General features: G+C 39.2%; 1 protein-coding gene across 1 annotated transcript in view; it reads right to left on the bottom strand.

Annotated features, from left to right (window-relative positions):
* Positions 1 to 324: 324 nt before the first annotated feature.
* MRPS27 (mitochondrial ribosomal protein S27) overlaps positions 325 to 15223 on the bottom strand; it is a 48822-nt gene continuing 33923 nt past the window's right edge. The window contains exons 5-11 of the mRNA XM_014965050.1: positions 14772 to 14886; positions 14176 to 14254; positions 12762 to 12877; positions 9838 to 9940; positions 7424 to 7566; positions 5115 to 5270; positions 325 to 727 (exon numbers count right to left, since the gene is read on the bottom strand). Of these exons, the coding sequence (XP_014820536.1) occupies positions 488 to 727; positions 5115 to 5270; positions 7424 to 7566; positions 9838 to 9940; positions 12762 to 12877; positions 14176 to 14254; positions 14772 to 14886 (952 nt within the window). The 3' untranslated portion in view covers positions 325 to 487. The remainder of the gene's footprint in view (positions 728 to 5114; positions 5271 to 7423; positions 7567 to 9837; positions 9941 to 12761; positions 12878 to 14175; positions 14255 to 14771; positions 14887 to 15223) is intronic.

Here is a 15223-nt window from a genome sequence, read left to right as displayed (position 1 = left end):
GTTAGGCTTCCAATTCCACGTATAGTGGCCTGAATTTTCTAAATAGGTTGGAAAAGAAAAACACCCCGTCAATGTATGTTAATCCTCTTAGTGTCTGAAGTTCAGAGTAGCCACGGCATTCTTTCCTGTGAGAAACCCCTGCTGAAACAACTTGTGTTTTAAATTCTTCCCTCTTCTTTTGTTCCTTCCACTCTCTACACCTTTCATCACAGGCAGGCTACTTCTTATGCCTTTGTTTCTTTGTGTTGTCTCTATCCCACCCCCTGCCTAGCTGATTGTAGGAAGATATCATATACAAGATGAAGATTTCTAAATCACATGTGCTTTACTGCAGGAAACAGGCAAAATGGGAAAAGTTTAATTTGCATATAGTAGTCACATACAGTCACACTTGCAGCAGGATTGAAGTGAAATATTAATAATGGTGAGCACTTCAGTTCACTGACAGAGGAATGCATACCACTATGGTCGTCTCTGAGTTCCAGTACTAAGCAGATGCTTCAGCTAGCTTCCTAGCTTCCATTTCCTGCTTGGCCTTTTCTCTCATCTCTCTTTCTCTCTCAATGAGAAGTGCTTGTTCTTGCTCCCACTCCTTCAGCTTCTGCTCATGTTTTGCAATGTCTTCCACTTCACATGCTGGCAACTTTTCCTTGACAAGTTGGGTGGTCAGGGTTAACAAGCTTTCAGATTCAACCTTGCCAAGTGAATGCAGCTTAGAATACAGCTCCTGTCATAAAAAGGGATTTGGCAGGGAGTGAGAAGAAGAGAGCCAGTCAGTCACAAAATAATCAGCCACAAAATACTTCCCTAAAACAACCAATACACCGCTGTTAGAAACTAACTGTTAGCTGGGCTATATAGGGTGCTGGGTAATACTTTAGCCCAGGAAAGTGTTTTGACTGTGATATCTGGTACCATTTCTTGAAATGCTAACCTCTAGAATAATTTTTTGAGCAATGAAATGAAAAGAATGAAGTTTAATTTTCATTAATCTTCATTAATTTCACTCATTTTCATTAAGTTGAAGTTCTATTTTTCCAAGTTCACTTATCTTGTATTAACAAAGATCAGCTGACCAGTCAACTACAATAAATATAATCTAAACACCTTGTTTTTGCATCTTACCTCAAAACCAACTGAACTATTTGTTCCATCCTGCCTGCATTATCATCCCTCTCAACACATGCACATCACTTCATATGCTATCTTGCTAACAGCATACTAAGTAACTGTCATGATTTCCCTTCCCAACAGTTACTGTGATCTGAGGCTTGGCTAAGCTTACACACACTGTACAATTGCACTACAGCAAGGGATATTTCTTCAGGGATATTCTACACTGAAACTAAGAGCAGAGCTGCAGTAAGAAACTGTGCAGTATTTATTTCTTCAGCTTTACTTATCTATATTTCATGCAGTATAAAAATGCTAGCTCACTTAAGATGATGAGTCATCCAGTGATACTATTTCTGGCTTTCTGGAATCTTTAGCCTGATGGTTCACTAACATTCTGATTAATTGCCTTAAAAGTGCGGATACACAACCAAGGAGGAGTTTCCTGAGGGAGAAAGACGAGATGACACTGGCAGATTCTTCACCTCTTGCTCACTCATTAGATAGTGACACATTTTCCTGATCATTCTTTTAAATAAAATGTTTATTGAGCCCAGCACTTACAGAAATGTTTAAAGTACGTTTGCTAAAGAAAGGCGCGCTTGTGGTTCTTCCCTGGGCCCTCTGAATAAAGCCTATTGTTTTGCATTGCAGGATGATGGAAAGAAGATGTGGGTATCATTCACGTCCAAACAAAATAGCAATTCCAGAGCCATGCAGATATCCAGACTTCCAGTTATCACTGGAAGCTTATGCGCTGTGCTGTTGGCCCACTGTGTTTCTCTCTGCCTATGCTGGCAATAATCTGCAAAGGCATGGCCCCTCAGCTCCTGTCTTGAGGCTCCGCCTTGGTCTTATGCAGGAAACTATGGTGTCCCCTCTGAGACCTTTCCACTTCTCTCTGCCTTAGCCAACAGAACTGCAGGCTTTGTTGTGTTCTGCCAGACCCTTGAAGGTTTGAACTGGACAGACAGCACACTAAGGACTCTTTAAAATGCTAGTCATGCAGGTCTGGTTTGGCTCTGTCTGGTTTTTGATTTTATGATAAAGAATGGAAACAAAACCAATGGCTTTGGAGCTAATGGAGCTAATTAGAGCAAAACCAAGCTCTAATATTTAGGTGTATTCATGTATTTTGTTTGAGATGTCAGTAAGTATATAATGCATCAGTGAGAAACATGAAGAGACGATACAACTTGGGTCTGGGGAAGGAATCTGACAACTACACTCATATTTACAGATTAAATATTCAGTTTAAACATAACTGGGTTAGATCCTTCAGACTCTCCCTACTAACCACTATCAAGGATGAGCTGAAAAGGGGGTTTTTATGCGCTGATTCTAAGCAGTATGAAATGGAACTAGAGAAAGGCAACAAACTGGAAACTAGCAGGACTTTTCTCCTAAGACATTACTGGTACCACTGAACTCCCGGAATCGTCCTTGCTCTGCTGTACGTATTAGTGAAAGTAATTTAGGAATGCAGCAAGGTCTATGTCATGCAGGTACTGAAAGGGCACACTGTTAAGCAGCTAAATCATTGATTTTTATAAGCGGTCTCCAGGGCTCTGCATGCAGACAGTTAGAGAAGGAGCACTACTTGTGGGAGGGTGTTCCCAGCATTTATGCGATGAAATGCTTGCCCACTGATCATTGACACAGATGGAAGGAATTGCCCGAGGAACACCGTAAGGAGTAGTGAGACTCGGCATACGGGATCTCAAAACAGGTAATTACAACACAAATGGCAGTGCCAGACATAGAGCCTAAATTACAGGTCTAAAGGCTTTATCTGGAAAGTGCAAAATGCCCTCAAGTCTTTGTTGTTTTAGTGGAAGTGAAGGACATGCTGCTTCTTACACACCATATCTGTTAGGTTGCTGTGGCTTTCTGAGGTGCTTCCACAAATGGCTGTTCTGAAGGTTGATATGAGACATAGAGTCCAAGTACGTGTATAAAGGCCATGCAGAACAAGCTACAGTTCTAGGCAAGAACTGTATGTCTGGAGAAAAACCACATGCTTTTCCTCACATACTCAGGTGTGTGCCTTGTGAAAGAGAACTTGGCAAGCAGGAGACAGAAGCAATTGGTTTTGAGCTCAAGGAGAAAGACTGGGACATGCTGGCTAATGCAGGGCTGGACAAAGTGCAACAGAAGTGTTTTCAGTAGCAGAAGTGCAAATTCCATGTTGGGGTTACATCACACATAGGGCAGACAATCTGTGCTGGAACAGCAGCTGTGAATACCAACATCACCAGGTTGCTTCAGAGCTCCCACCTTCCCTCAGACTTGTACAGACTTCTAGTGAACTTCTCTGCCCTGCGAACTATGCCCATAGGTGTCCTGGTCTGGACACTGGGAAAACTGGCTGGTGTGGGCCTAATGGATTAGAGAGAAGAGTACGACAGCTCTTTCAAACTCAGCTGAAAAGGCATTCTGACTTGAGAGCTACTTTTCTCACTGAGACAAGAAGAAATTATGGTTTATTTACATATAAATTACTGCTGGATGCCTAGACTTCATGAGGCCTACGTCTTTCTTATATTCAGACTTTACTAGTAACAGCTTAGAGCTAAACATTAGGACTGTAGTTTGTTGGCTCAAGGTCAGGGCACCCACTGCCACACCAGGGAATGCCTGAACTGGGGTTAATTATGGAACTTGTGGAAAGGTTGAAGTGAGAAGAAAACTAGTCTCTTGGCAGTAGTCTGTCCCAAATTTGACACTGAGGCCTTGTTTTGAGCACTCTGCATTATTTCCTTCAAGACTAGACAATGAGAGACTTATAACTCATTTCGGGTTGACATGGTCCTCAGGAATATGGTTTAGTGATTTTTTTATTGCTTATTTCTTATTTATTTTTTTGTCAAGAGTTAGGTTGATGGTTGGACTAGATGATCTTTAAGGTCCCTTCCAACCTTGACGATTCTATGATTCTGTGATTCTATAAAAATGTCTCACTCCCTCCTTCAAAGGGCACTTGTGTTTACCTGATTCACTGGAATTCATCCAGGCATTAATTATCTCATGCTGAGCACCCACTTATTCCAAAACACTTTAATTAAAAAGTCTTAAGTGCCTACAAAGTGAGTTTAGTATCTAAAGATTAGTGGCAAACAATTTAGGTAAATAAAGATTAAAGAAAGGAAAAGTCTGTGTATGTGAGGCAAAACCATAAGATACTAGTCTTTCAACTTCTGAAATTTCTTTGGAAGAACAACAATCTGTATCCAAGGAACAGATAGGTTCCAAGAACCTTTGGAACAACTGTCCAAGGTCATGACAGCAACAATGGAAACTGATGTGCTATGAAAAGAGTACTGCTCCTGTAACTATAAACCAGATTAGTTTCAATCTGGGGTACTTCTTTTTTACCACAGCACAAATCAGAGACAATACAATAACACGAGCTCATACTATAGTTATGAGATGATCAAATAAAAGGCACTTGTATATAGCTGTGTCTTAATGAACAAATGTTTTGTGTTTCATATTGTTATCATCAGCACAGTGATCTAAAGATAAAAGGGAGGTGATACAGCCTTACTTACTTCCCCAGACTGAAAGTATAGGATGCAACATTCCTACTTAATTATAACGTACACAAATGGACAATAAATTCAGGATGGTCTCATGCCTATTAGGATTTATTTTAATGAGCAAGAGCCCACACAAGGTCAGATAATGAAACTCTAATGACATACCACTTTCATGAACAACAGTGGATTTATCATTTTGATGTATGAAAAGTGAAGATAAAATCCCAGCAGACAGACAAAAGACAAGTGGCCTTAAGCATTTATGTCTTTGTAAGCTGCTGCTTCCTGTTTGAAGAAGTGAAAATGTAAGGTGACACCCGTTTCAAAAATGCCAGGTAGGACACATAACGCACTGAAGGGGTGTCAGTCTACTAGTCATAATAAGCCATTATAATATTTTCTAGTAGATATTGTGGAGGTCTACTATACCTTAGAATATTTACATAAATTAAACTCTCTTACCTTGAATTGGCTGTAATACTTGGGTACTTTAGACTGCTCTGTTTCCTCTGATTCTGCACACTGTGATTTCTGTTCTAATTTCTTGACTTCTTCAGCTGATTCTGGACCAGGTTTTTCTTCAAGGGCAGACTGCAAAACCTTCTCCAGAGCATCAATCTGAACAATCACATTTGTTACTGTTAGCATAAACAGTTTGGAAATACAACCGGAGTAATGCTGCCATCACGTGTACAAACAACTTCATGAGTTATCATGTATTTTGAAGTGACTTCTGTGTATGATAAAAAGAAAACGAAATTCTAAGAGGAATTGGGACTTATTCTTGGGAGAATTTTGTACTGTACTTGGGACCTTTGAGGTTGGACATTAAATCCCTGTAACTCCAGCACCCTGTGACAGGAGTAAAATGCCCCATGACTCAGGTGCTGACTGGTATTTGCAGATCCATCAGGCATTAAGCTAATGTCTCCTCTTGGCCTGATATCCGGCCATAAATACTAATGCTCAGTGGTATTCAGTGGTAAAAGCACTAGCATGACACACAAGCACAGACCCATTGAAATAAATTATTACTATGCAATGTTTGAACAATATAATCTTTAATAGATCATCTCAATACCTCTTTGGTAAAAACAAGCAGGGAAATCACCTGTTCACTCATTCCTATCATTAGTCTGGTAACTTAACAGGAAAAATGGAAATGTAGGCACATAAAATGGTGCTATAGGTATATTTTTAATCTGTGACACCTCTGTTATCTTCATGTTTTTGTCCTTTGAAATGGTAAGAGAAGCACCCTCTCCCAGATGCAGCTGTATTAAAAGAATGCATTAGCTTCACTAAGGGAAAAGACGGAACCGCTACATGGATGCTGCTGCTGTACTGGGAATAACATCATCGCCATAACTGGAATTACTGGATGTGGGCTGCCTGCATTTTAAAGTTCATCTTTTACAAATGCAAAAAGCTGTTATCCTCCCATGAATCCTAATTATGAACAGTAGGTAAAAATAACTCTGTTACCTTTTAATCTGTGATGCTTTCTCCAAGCAAAAGGGATCTTAATACTTACAGTTTCATTTTCCTAGCATAAATATATAATGCTAAAGGAATAAAAACTAGGCTTATTTGAAATAACATTCTTGCCACTGAAACCTTATCTTTAAGCTAGCAGTACTGAAACAGAATGAAATAAGCAATGAAATAATAACTCTGAGTTTGGAAATAGCTTAGAGACTTTCTCAGACAATTGAAAAAAACAAAAACTGCCTTGCTTGTTCACAGTTAAATGATACAGCACAATACTAAAACAGTATTTCTATTACGTTGGTAAGATAGTAATGGCAGACAGAAAAGAGACACCCTTCTAGTCAGAAATGAATGTAAGCTTAAAGCCTGAAAGAAAAGTGACTCATAATGATCGGGCAAACCACTTGAAAATGTTTACACCAAAACTCCACAGTTAAAAAGTTAATTTGAAAACTTCCCTTTTAGATAATTATTGAGCCAGAAAATAACGTTACATTTTGGAAAAGAACCAAATTCGCAAAACCAGGGTTGTATCTTTATCAAGAAAGTTTAACTCTGTGACTGTGCTGGCACACAAGGATAATGAGTTATAACACAGCCCATCCTTCCCAATGCTATGATACAGATTTTATGAGAACTGCATAATGGGTTAACCTAGTCCTGTCCAACAGAGGCCCAGGACAAGGTTTTTTTGAAAAAAGGTTTTATGGCACTTGAGGTTGTTTCTGTCATATCTGCTGCTGAATTCAGTGGAAGCTGACTGGCCCCAGTATTAGTCAATGCACTTAGTCCTTCACCTTTAGGAATACTGCATTTTAGTTGGAAATAGTAATTTAAAAGATTTTGTATGGATTTTAACAGTAAAATCTTAATGAGCATTTAGATAAGAAAGGCCAGATGATGTGAATCAATACACTGTAATTACTTTACACCAGCTAAGGATACGGACCACTTTCTGCACTACGGTCAGAGAAGAATTATTCTGATAATAACAAACCATCCAGGCCGGCTCTTGGTGGTCAGTTTGGTGAAACTGATGTGGACTTGCACTAGTGTTTATATATTCCTACCTAAAACCCAAATGAGGCCAAGGATCTCTTCAGGGAAGTTTCTGAGAGGCTCTCATGGTCATTGCTTGTAAATTGGATTTGTAAAGAGACACTTGCAGCACTAGTGAGTAATGAGTGACAATCTTTTTCTATTTTTTAAAATTTTACTTATTTACTGTTAAGTTTGTATAAAATTCCTCCTGTTCAGCAGGTTACAGCCTTCATACTTACGGCTTCTTTGCAGATTTTGCTGTCCCCTGACAATGAAGCCACGTTCTCCATCACTTGCAAGGCTCTATTCAAGTATCCAGGCGTCCACATCAGTGGCATTAGATTGTATACGGCTCTTAGCCCTTTATTCAACTCCACTTTCCCTGTGATAAAAAAATACTTTAGCATTAGTACTTCGACACTGGAGTCTCAACAGAATCCATATGGGTTGGCTCTGCTTTTCAGAAGTGACAGCAAGTGTCTTGGCTTCTGTGGTGAAAACAACACACTCTTCTACAAAACTGCTCCGACAGAACTGCTGTTACTTTATTTTACTAAGGTGCCTTCTTTTTCCCCAACTTCAAGGCTATTACACGTTTGTTTCTGGTTTCTCCCAAATTCTCCCTCCTGCCTCACCTAGAAATATTGTCCAGATGGAAAAAAAGAAAAGTGTCAAGTTTTCTGGTTGTCTGGCAGTTATAACAGCAGCTCTAAGCAGGATGTCTGAAGATCTCAGACAAATGTATCCTCAGCCTTCTTGGACTGACTGTGCAGCATGTGTGCACTAAATCTCAGGCTCTGGACTCAACTCTGTGGCCTTTATAGTCCACTCACACATGTGTCATGGCCAGACTGTACAGTACTTCCAGCACACACTCTGGCTAACTATACAGCTTAGTACCCCTATTTCTGCTGGAGCTGCGTGAGATGAAATATGGAAGACGGGCCAAAATGAAATTTTGGTTCTCAATTTAGGACATTTTGTGGAACAAGGTATTCAATCACTTTAGCACAACTTGTGATGCACAGCACCACTGACTATGTGGCTTTCCTTCTGGCAGTAATTACTAGAGAACACAAAACTCCTACGTAACAGAGAAAATATACATCATGTTGCAGCTGGTGAGTACTAACTTACACTCTAAGGTTTTGATTTTGTCATTGTCAATGTAACAAATAATACCATTTCAGTGTAGCTTAAAAGAGTTGTACCGAAGCTCTCGATCTAATTTGCACTCTGGCTATAATGACACAAAACTATGAAACACACCTTACTCTTTTCAACATGGAAGAGAACAGTTTAGGAAAAGCATGGTAATAAGTGCACAGGCAAAGCTTATAGACTATGGCTAAATTTAAATAGCTGAGGTGCTTGAGGCTACTCTGTGCCCGTAGACATCTTTCACTCTCTGAGGTCAGTTCCATTAATGTTGGCAAGACTGTGGAATACGTGACATAACAGTAAATAGCTTTTGATCTACTGAATGTCAATGTCATGGAACAAGTACCACTGCCCAGAGACAACAGTGAAGTGCATTTCTGAAATACAGCCACTACTCAACCAATCTATATGCCATAAAAGACACCCCAAACTGAATGCCAACTGGACAGCAAAGTCCCTATTTGTATCAGTATCTCCACTGCATAACAAAGTACAGCTCTATGGAAAACCCTGCTTTCAAATGAATTTTCACATCTACCTCCTTCTTAACTGAAAATTATTTTTTTTGTCTTACAGTAGTGATAAATCCAAATCAGTACCCTAACTTTGCCAGTAGACATCACATTTTAAGGCCAATTTTAAAAACAACTCCACTTTCTATTACCCTCAATAAATTCTAGAATAAAATATAGTTCAGTAATGGAACAACTGCATAATCATACATTTTTATTTAATTAAGTACTTTCAAGTACATAATAATTTTGTAGAGAAGGACAAAACCTATCTGCATTTTACTCCTCTAAAGGTTAGAGGAGTATAGAATTCAAGAATTCTTGAATTCTACAGTAAGTCAAGAATTACTTACCCCATTCCCCTTTTCTCCAGCTATGGATATACTCTGATCTAACTGCTCTTTAATAGCATAGGATAGCAGTGAAGACCCCTTAACAGATACAGGATAAAGGCACTGCTATCTGCTGTTCACAACAGAAACATTACAGTGAGTGGTTCATGTTCTAAACATAGTGCTTTTCAGGCTGTGCTCTCTGAACTTCTTGAGGTTTAAGGATTATTTTAAGAAGCTCTCTAACTAGAAAAAGAGTCTATTGTCTGTAACCTTAAATTTGTGTTATGGAACTCTGTACTTCTGTGTTTTTTAAAAAAAATTTGCTGGTCCACAAACAAACCAACCCTAGTGTTCTTTACGAACATCATTTTTTCAGCTGCCAATCCAAACCTGCAGGGAGCCCTAAAGGAGGTCCTGAAGCTGTCTGATAAAGGGCACACCACTTAAATCAGTACTACCCTCCAGGCTTACAAAACAGATTCAATCTCAAATTCAGTCTGAAACTGTTCCTTCCACTACTTCTGTCTTTTTTTAAATTTTTTCTTAGCATTCTCCTTGATTACATTTTAATAAAGCAAAGATGCCAATTTAATTCAGCCACTGAAGACAAGAGGGAAAAGATGACGGTGAGGGAGTAAGACTTACCAAGGAATGCATAGCCGTACAGCTGGGAGCTAAACCCCACAGTGTTTGTTTGCTTTAGACCTGTAAGCACTAGCGATGCTCCAAGATTTCTCTCCTCTTCCCACTGCAAGTAATGTAAACTAAGTAAATGTTCCTTGACAAACGCAAACATAGAATGGCAGCAGCAAAAGACAGAACACGTGGCTTTCATCAGATGTCTTAGCAATGGACTAAGAATCATTAAACATGTCTAGTGTTCAGAGTTAAAGTACGTATATCCTGAGAAATTGTACCCATCATACTAAGGAACACCCTCTTTCCAGAAGAAGAGTGACGTTGAGTGAGTCGTGGAGATTTTGCATAGAAGTCAGTAAGTGCATTTCCCTCAAGACAGAGCGTTGCACTGATTTACACTGGCCAAGCTCTATCCCTGTCCTTCGTGACCTACCACTTGCTTCAGGCTAACACTGCTGATGAAAAAAATTACATGGCTTCTTTACTAGAGCAGCCTTTTCTTTGAAGAACATAGTAAGATACATACTTCACTATGCCCCACTAGAATTGGAAAACACGGAGAGAAGAACATGCTGATAGTGGCTGCTCTGAATGCAAAATCTGCACTGTGAAAAGAATATATGCAGCTCACCAAGACCACTGCATGCCTCAGGATTAAAAGTACAACTGTCTCTCCAGCTAAAGCAGAGTACCAGCTGTCTGAGCAAGACCCCCAGTGATGGCTAAAGAAAGGCACCCAGTCAGTTAAGTACACTACAATCACAAGAGTAGTGGGAATTTTGTTTTGCTATGGGGTAGTACAGTTCATTTTTTAAGACCAGAGATGCACAAACATCAAGGGTAAGTGTCTCTTTACTGCACGTGAAAGGAGCCGAACAACTCCTATTGCTAAGAAAATGAAGAAAAGGAAGCTATAAAAGGCAATAGAATGAGGAAGTCTGGCCCTCTAACACATGGAGCTCGTCCCAGGGTACTCCAGCATCTTGTTTATTACCTTATGAGCTGAAACAAGTATTTCCCTGGTGAAGGAAGAAGGCTTCTGAAAAATTCCCTGAGGTACACTAAGTCTTCAAAAGAACAAAGGTTTGACCTTGTGGTTTTAATGCATATTCAGAGATGTCTTTGCAAGGTATGGCATTTTTTTGTGTCTCCATTTCGGTGCTACAAGAATTTGCATGTTATCATCTGACACAAAATACCTAACAGTCCTAACAGTCAGGCAAGGTATTTGCCTGACCCAGAAAAGGGATACAAGGAGATAAGACTGTTTCGTGCTGAATTCAGCGCTCCAGCCGAATGCTAGAGGAAAATTAGATGTAACTGGAAAAACAGGGCTTTTAGTGGTTAGGTTCTTTTGGGAGCTAGCTCTTGGCTCCAGGAGCTGGGAGAACTGCAAGAATATAACATTAACACTTTTGCAGCGGAAGGTAGCAATCATACTGATTGTTTGCAGCAACGAGGGAAGAAACTCTCTGGGGAAGCCAAGACCAGTCAGGCTTTCGGCAGAAAAATGGAAGCTTTCTATTGCCAGTGCTATACACACTAAGGACTAACACAGTCAGATTGCCCAAGATTCGGCTCCCAAAGTTAAAATTTATTTCATCAGGCTACTGGACTCTATGGACTATGGCAAAGTCTGTCTGCAACAGGATGCTGGCTGACCTGTCTAATACCCTGGGAAAAGGGAATGGGACTTTCAGGAGCAGCTTAGCAGATCACATAACCCTGTCTACCTCTACTCCTAAAATCAAATACAGAAAATGGTACTGAGCATTATGAGGTGTTGAATGGTATTCAGTATGGTATATACATATAAAAATATGGCTTACTGCTCCCTTTGGATGGGGTTATTTCAAAATGCCTATTAAATAAGTCATAGCTGTATAAATATGCTTGCCTTAAATGTGTCGTAAGTCCACACCACCCTTGCTTGCATATTCTCCTTTCATGAAATGCTACACATATTCACAAGTGCTTCCCTTTGCAGCAAGGATACACAAACACAGACAAACACAACGGGAAAATGAGATTTTTGGTCCCTCTGCTTTTCCTATCCAAGTGATCAAGTGTACTTGACTTCTGGGGAATGAAGGAGAATACAGAATAGGGCAAATGCTCATCTGTTTTCTATAGTGAAAACTGAAATTACAACCCAATTGAGTAAAACCTTAAGGCTTCTGTAAAATGCATTTTGGAAGATGCTTCATGTAAGACAAATGGAGGCTTCAAGCATTTTCCTTATAGATGACAACATACTATTGAAAGCTTGTGCCAAACTACATGATGGACTCAGCCCTTTGCTGACACTTAACCAAGCCCCTTCTGCAAAGGTAGAATAATGCCACTTCCAAGAGCCTGAACTGTCATGTTGGCCTTAAGCAAGCAAGATATAAGAATCCTGTAATCATTTGAGACAGGAGAGATGTAATGAATTCAGTTTTAAAACAAATACATACAAGAAACAATACAAAGCCAAATGGGATAGTAAACTCCTAGTGAAAATGCTTTATAATTTTGCAGTATCACTGCTACCAAGCTCTAATGGTAAGCAACACTCACCTTAACAGGGACCTATACAATAAGTGACACAGATTTTTTGTGTTAACTGGTAGAACCTGATTTGAACTGAACTGAAATGTCATTTCATAACCTTCCAATGGGCATACATTACATCTGAAAATCCCAACACACCTTCCCTTTCAGAGAAAAGATCAAAAGGGGTAACAAGTTATTTGATGGCTTTTGTATTTTGTTCTTTTTTTTTTTTTCTTTCTTCTGCAGTTGTAAAAATAATGAAAAAAAAGGTAGCATTTTTTTTCCAGGTAAACTTAGGGAACAAAAAATATATTCAAGATTGAATGCCCAACTGACTGCATCATGACACTTAAAAGCAGAGGCTTTGTGTACCATTTTGAGCGTGGTCAGCTTACCGTATGTTCAGACTTGGTAGCCAGATACTGGTACAAAACATAGAGAGAGAGAAGCTGCGTTGAGAATTCATCAAAACTTTCTTGCAGCATAATCTCTGTTACTACTGACATAGCATCTATGAAGGAAAACAATACATAATCAGCAAACGCAAATTTACAAAGCTCCCTTTTGCACCCGCTCATGTTCACTGATACTTCATTGCTGTAGTATATTTTGCAGTAGTTAGAGAGAAAGTTAAAGATTTCTTATGATTAGTAGTATAGAATTAGTCTTACTCACTTGGGTTATTCAAACAAACTATGAGAAAGATGAATGGGTTGAATGGCACTAAATCACACAAAGGAGCTTTCCAAACTCATCTTAGCTCTACACTCTTCAATTGGCTCTTTTTTGCTCAGCCCTTCAATCATTAACACTTTTTTTTAAATCTCTAAAAATTACTTCTTCGTTCTTGTGTTTAGATTACAAGCAACAGAAGACTAGCTTAAATTCACTGCACTTAAGGTGACAGGAGAGTACAATGGAGCAGAAATGTTGTCACAGATCACCCACAGCACAACAGTGCTCTGGAGGAGCTCCACAGGGAGCTCCAGTGACACTCCCCATTAGGAAGGACAGTTTGTTAAACAAAAGGCCCTGAGTCTGTCACAGAAAAGAAATATGGATGGAATATGGGGGAATTCACAGATGAGGGGGGCATCTCTCAAAATATAACAAATATATGTATTAATTTCCCATTTAACAAAATCTGCATAATAAAAGCTGCAGACAAGTCCTGCAATTCTATTATCCCTTTCAGGTATTTGTTTTACCAAAGCCTTATGCAAAGAAAAGCTCACTGAAAGTCTACAGTAGCAGAAAAACTGCAGTGAAACAATAATCTTCAATATTTGTCGCCAGATATGAGAGGATTATGCATCTCAACACTTAGTAAAAGACAGGCACCTCAACATGGCAATTCAGCATAGCTAGCTCTCTCCAGTGACTGACAGAAAGTCTAGACAGAAAGTTTAGCTATGTAGCTTTTTGAATAGCTAAATGTAGGTAAAATAAACTCTACCAACATGCATTTTGATTCTTGTAACACTCTAATTGTCAGTAATAACTCCTATGATGTCATTAGCGTGTACATCAGACGTAAAAACTGGTGAGGTTTGTTTACATTTGGAAGGGGATTAATCTCAGTAGAAACTGTGAACTGCATGTTTTTCAGAATTATATTATTAATAAAAACCCAACAGAAATGAGATACAAACATGTAGAAAAATAGTTTAAAGGAAGGAGAAGATGTGCTCTTAAATTCTAAATGTGCTCTAAAACTTCAGAGTGGCTAGAAGTTTTTAATTCAAAGAAAGGCTCTGCAGATTTAACAGCATGCAACTCAGGATGCAGAATTGGTACATATTTTCTTACCTTCATATTTCTTCTGCTTTATAAAACAATCCAACAAAATATTGAATGTAAAATTATCCGGGAAAATCCCATACTGAACCTGAGAAGGAGGAGGAAAAACAAATCAGTGTGAAAATCTGCTCTGCAAATCTTCCCAAGCATAGCACTGGAGGTAGCAGAAAGACCAAACCATGGCATTGCACACGGCTGCAATGTGACAGTCAAGCAACACAAAGAGATTAGCATGGCTCTCGCAATGCAGGCCTTCTAACTTTTGATGGACTAGATTTGTTTTGGCATTTCATCTGAGCCTTTGGGACCAGGAGAGGGGGGCACTGCCTGTCAGGTTTTTATGCCCCTCCTGCATCCAGCATGTTTTGGACACCAGCACCATTTAAAAAAAAAAAAAAAGCTTCCTAGGAAAGAAGAGGAAACAAAAGCTGTAAAGAACTTTATCTAAAATTCAAGTGCAACATTCATTTTTGTTTTGACAAAGGAATATCTGAACTAAAAACCACAGTCTACAGGACATGGCTGCAACAGAAGTTGCAGGTAAGCCCCACTTGTCTTAGAAAGCTGATCAAATATATTCCCGGCTTTTCCTCGTAAAAACTTACCTTGTTTTTTAATGTATATAAGGCTTTGTCTTGTGCACCATACTTTAAGCACTGTCTGATCCAGCTGTGGATGGTCCAGTCTCTCAAGTACCAGCAGTTTGGACTATGCCGAAACCTAAAGGATGATAAATGGTCCAGGTGACAATATGACAGAAACAAATTCTGTAATCAACAAACTAGGAGTTTCAGAATTGCTGCCTTTCATCTCAAGTATAAACCTGCCTGTGTTTGACTTTGCAGTCAATCCTTGGTCTCCTAAGGGCTCCAGCTAACCCGTTCAAGTAAGAGAAACAAAACTTTGATATGCTTTAACAGTGTACATAAAGGGGGAATCTGACCTTTTCACAAATGCATAATATTTTAAATTTTCCAATTTCCAGAAAGCCTACTGTTTTTCTCCTGAAAAGATGAATACCATAAAATAATAGCTTGGTATATTAACAAACACCAAC

Source organism: Calidris pugnax, unplaced genomic scaffold (genome assembly GCF_001431845.1).
Source record: "Calidris pugnax isolate Ruff unplaced genomic scaffold, ASM143184v1 scaffold273, whole genome shotgun sequence".
NCBI classification, from domain to species: domain Eukaryota; kingdom Metazoa; phylum Chordata; class Aves; order Charadriiformes; family Scolopacidae; genus Calidris; species Calidris pugnax.
This window is presented reverse-complemented; position numbering and strand designations above follow the sequence as displayed.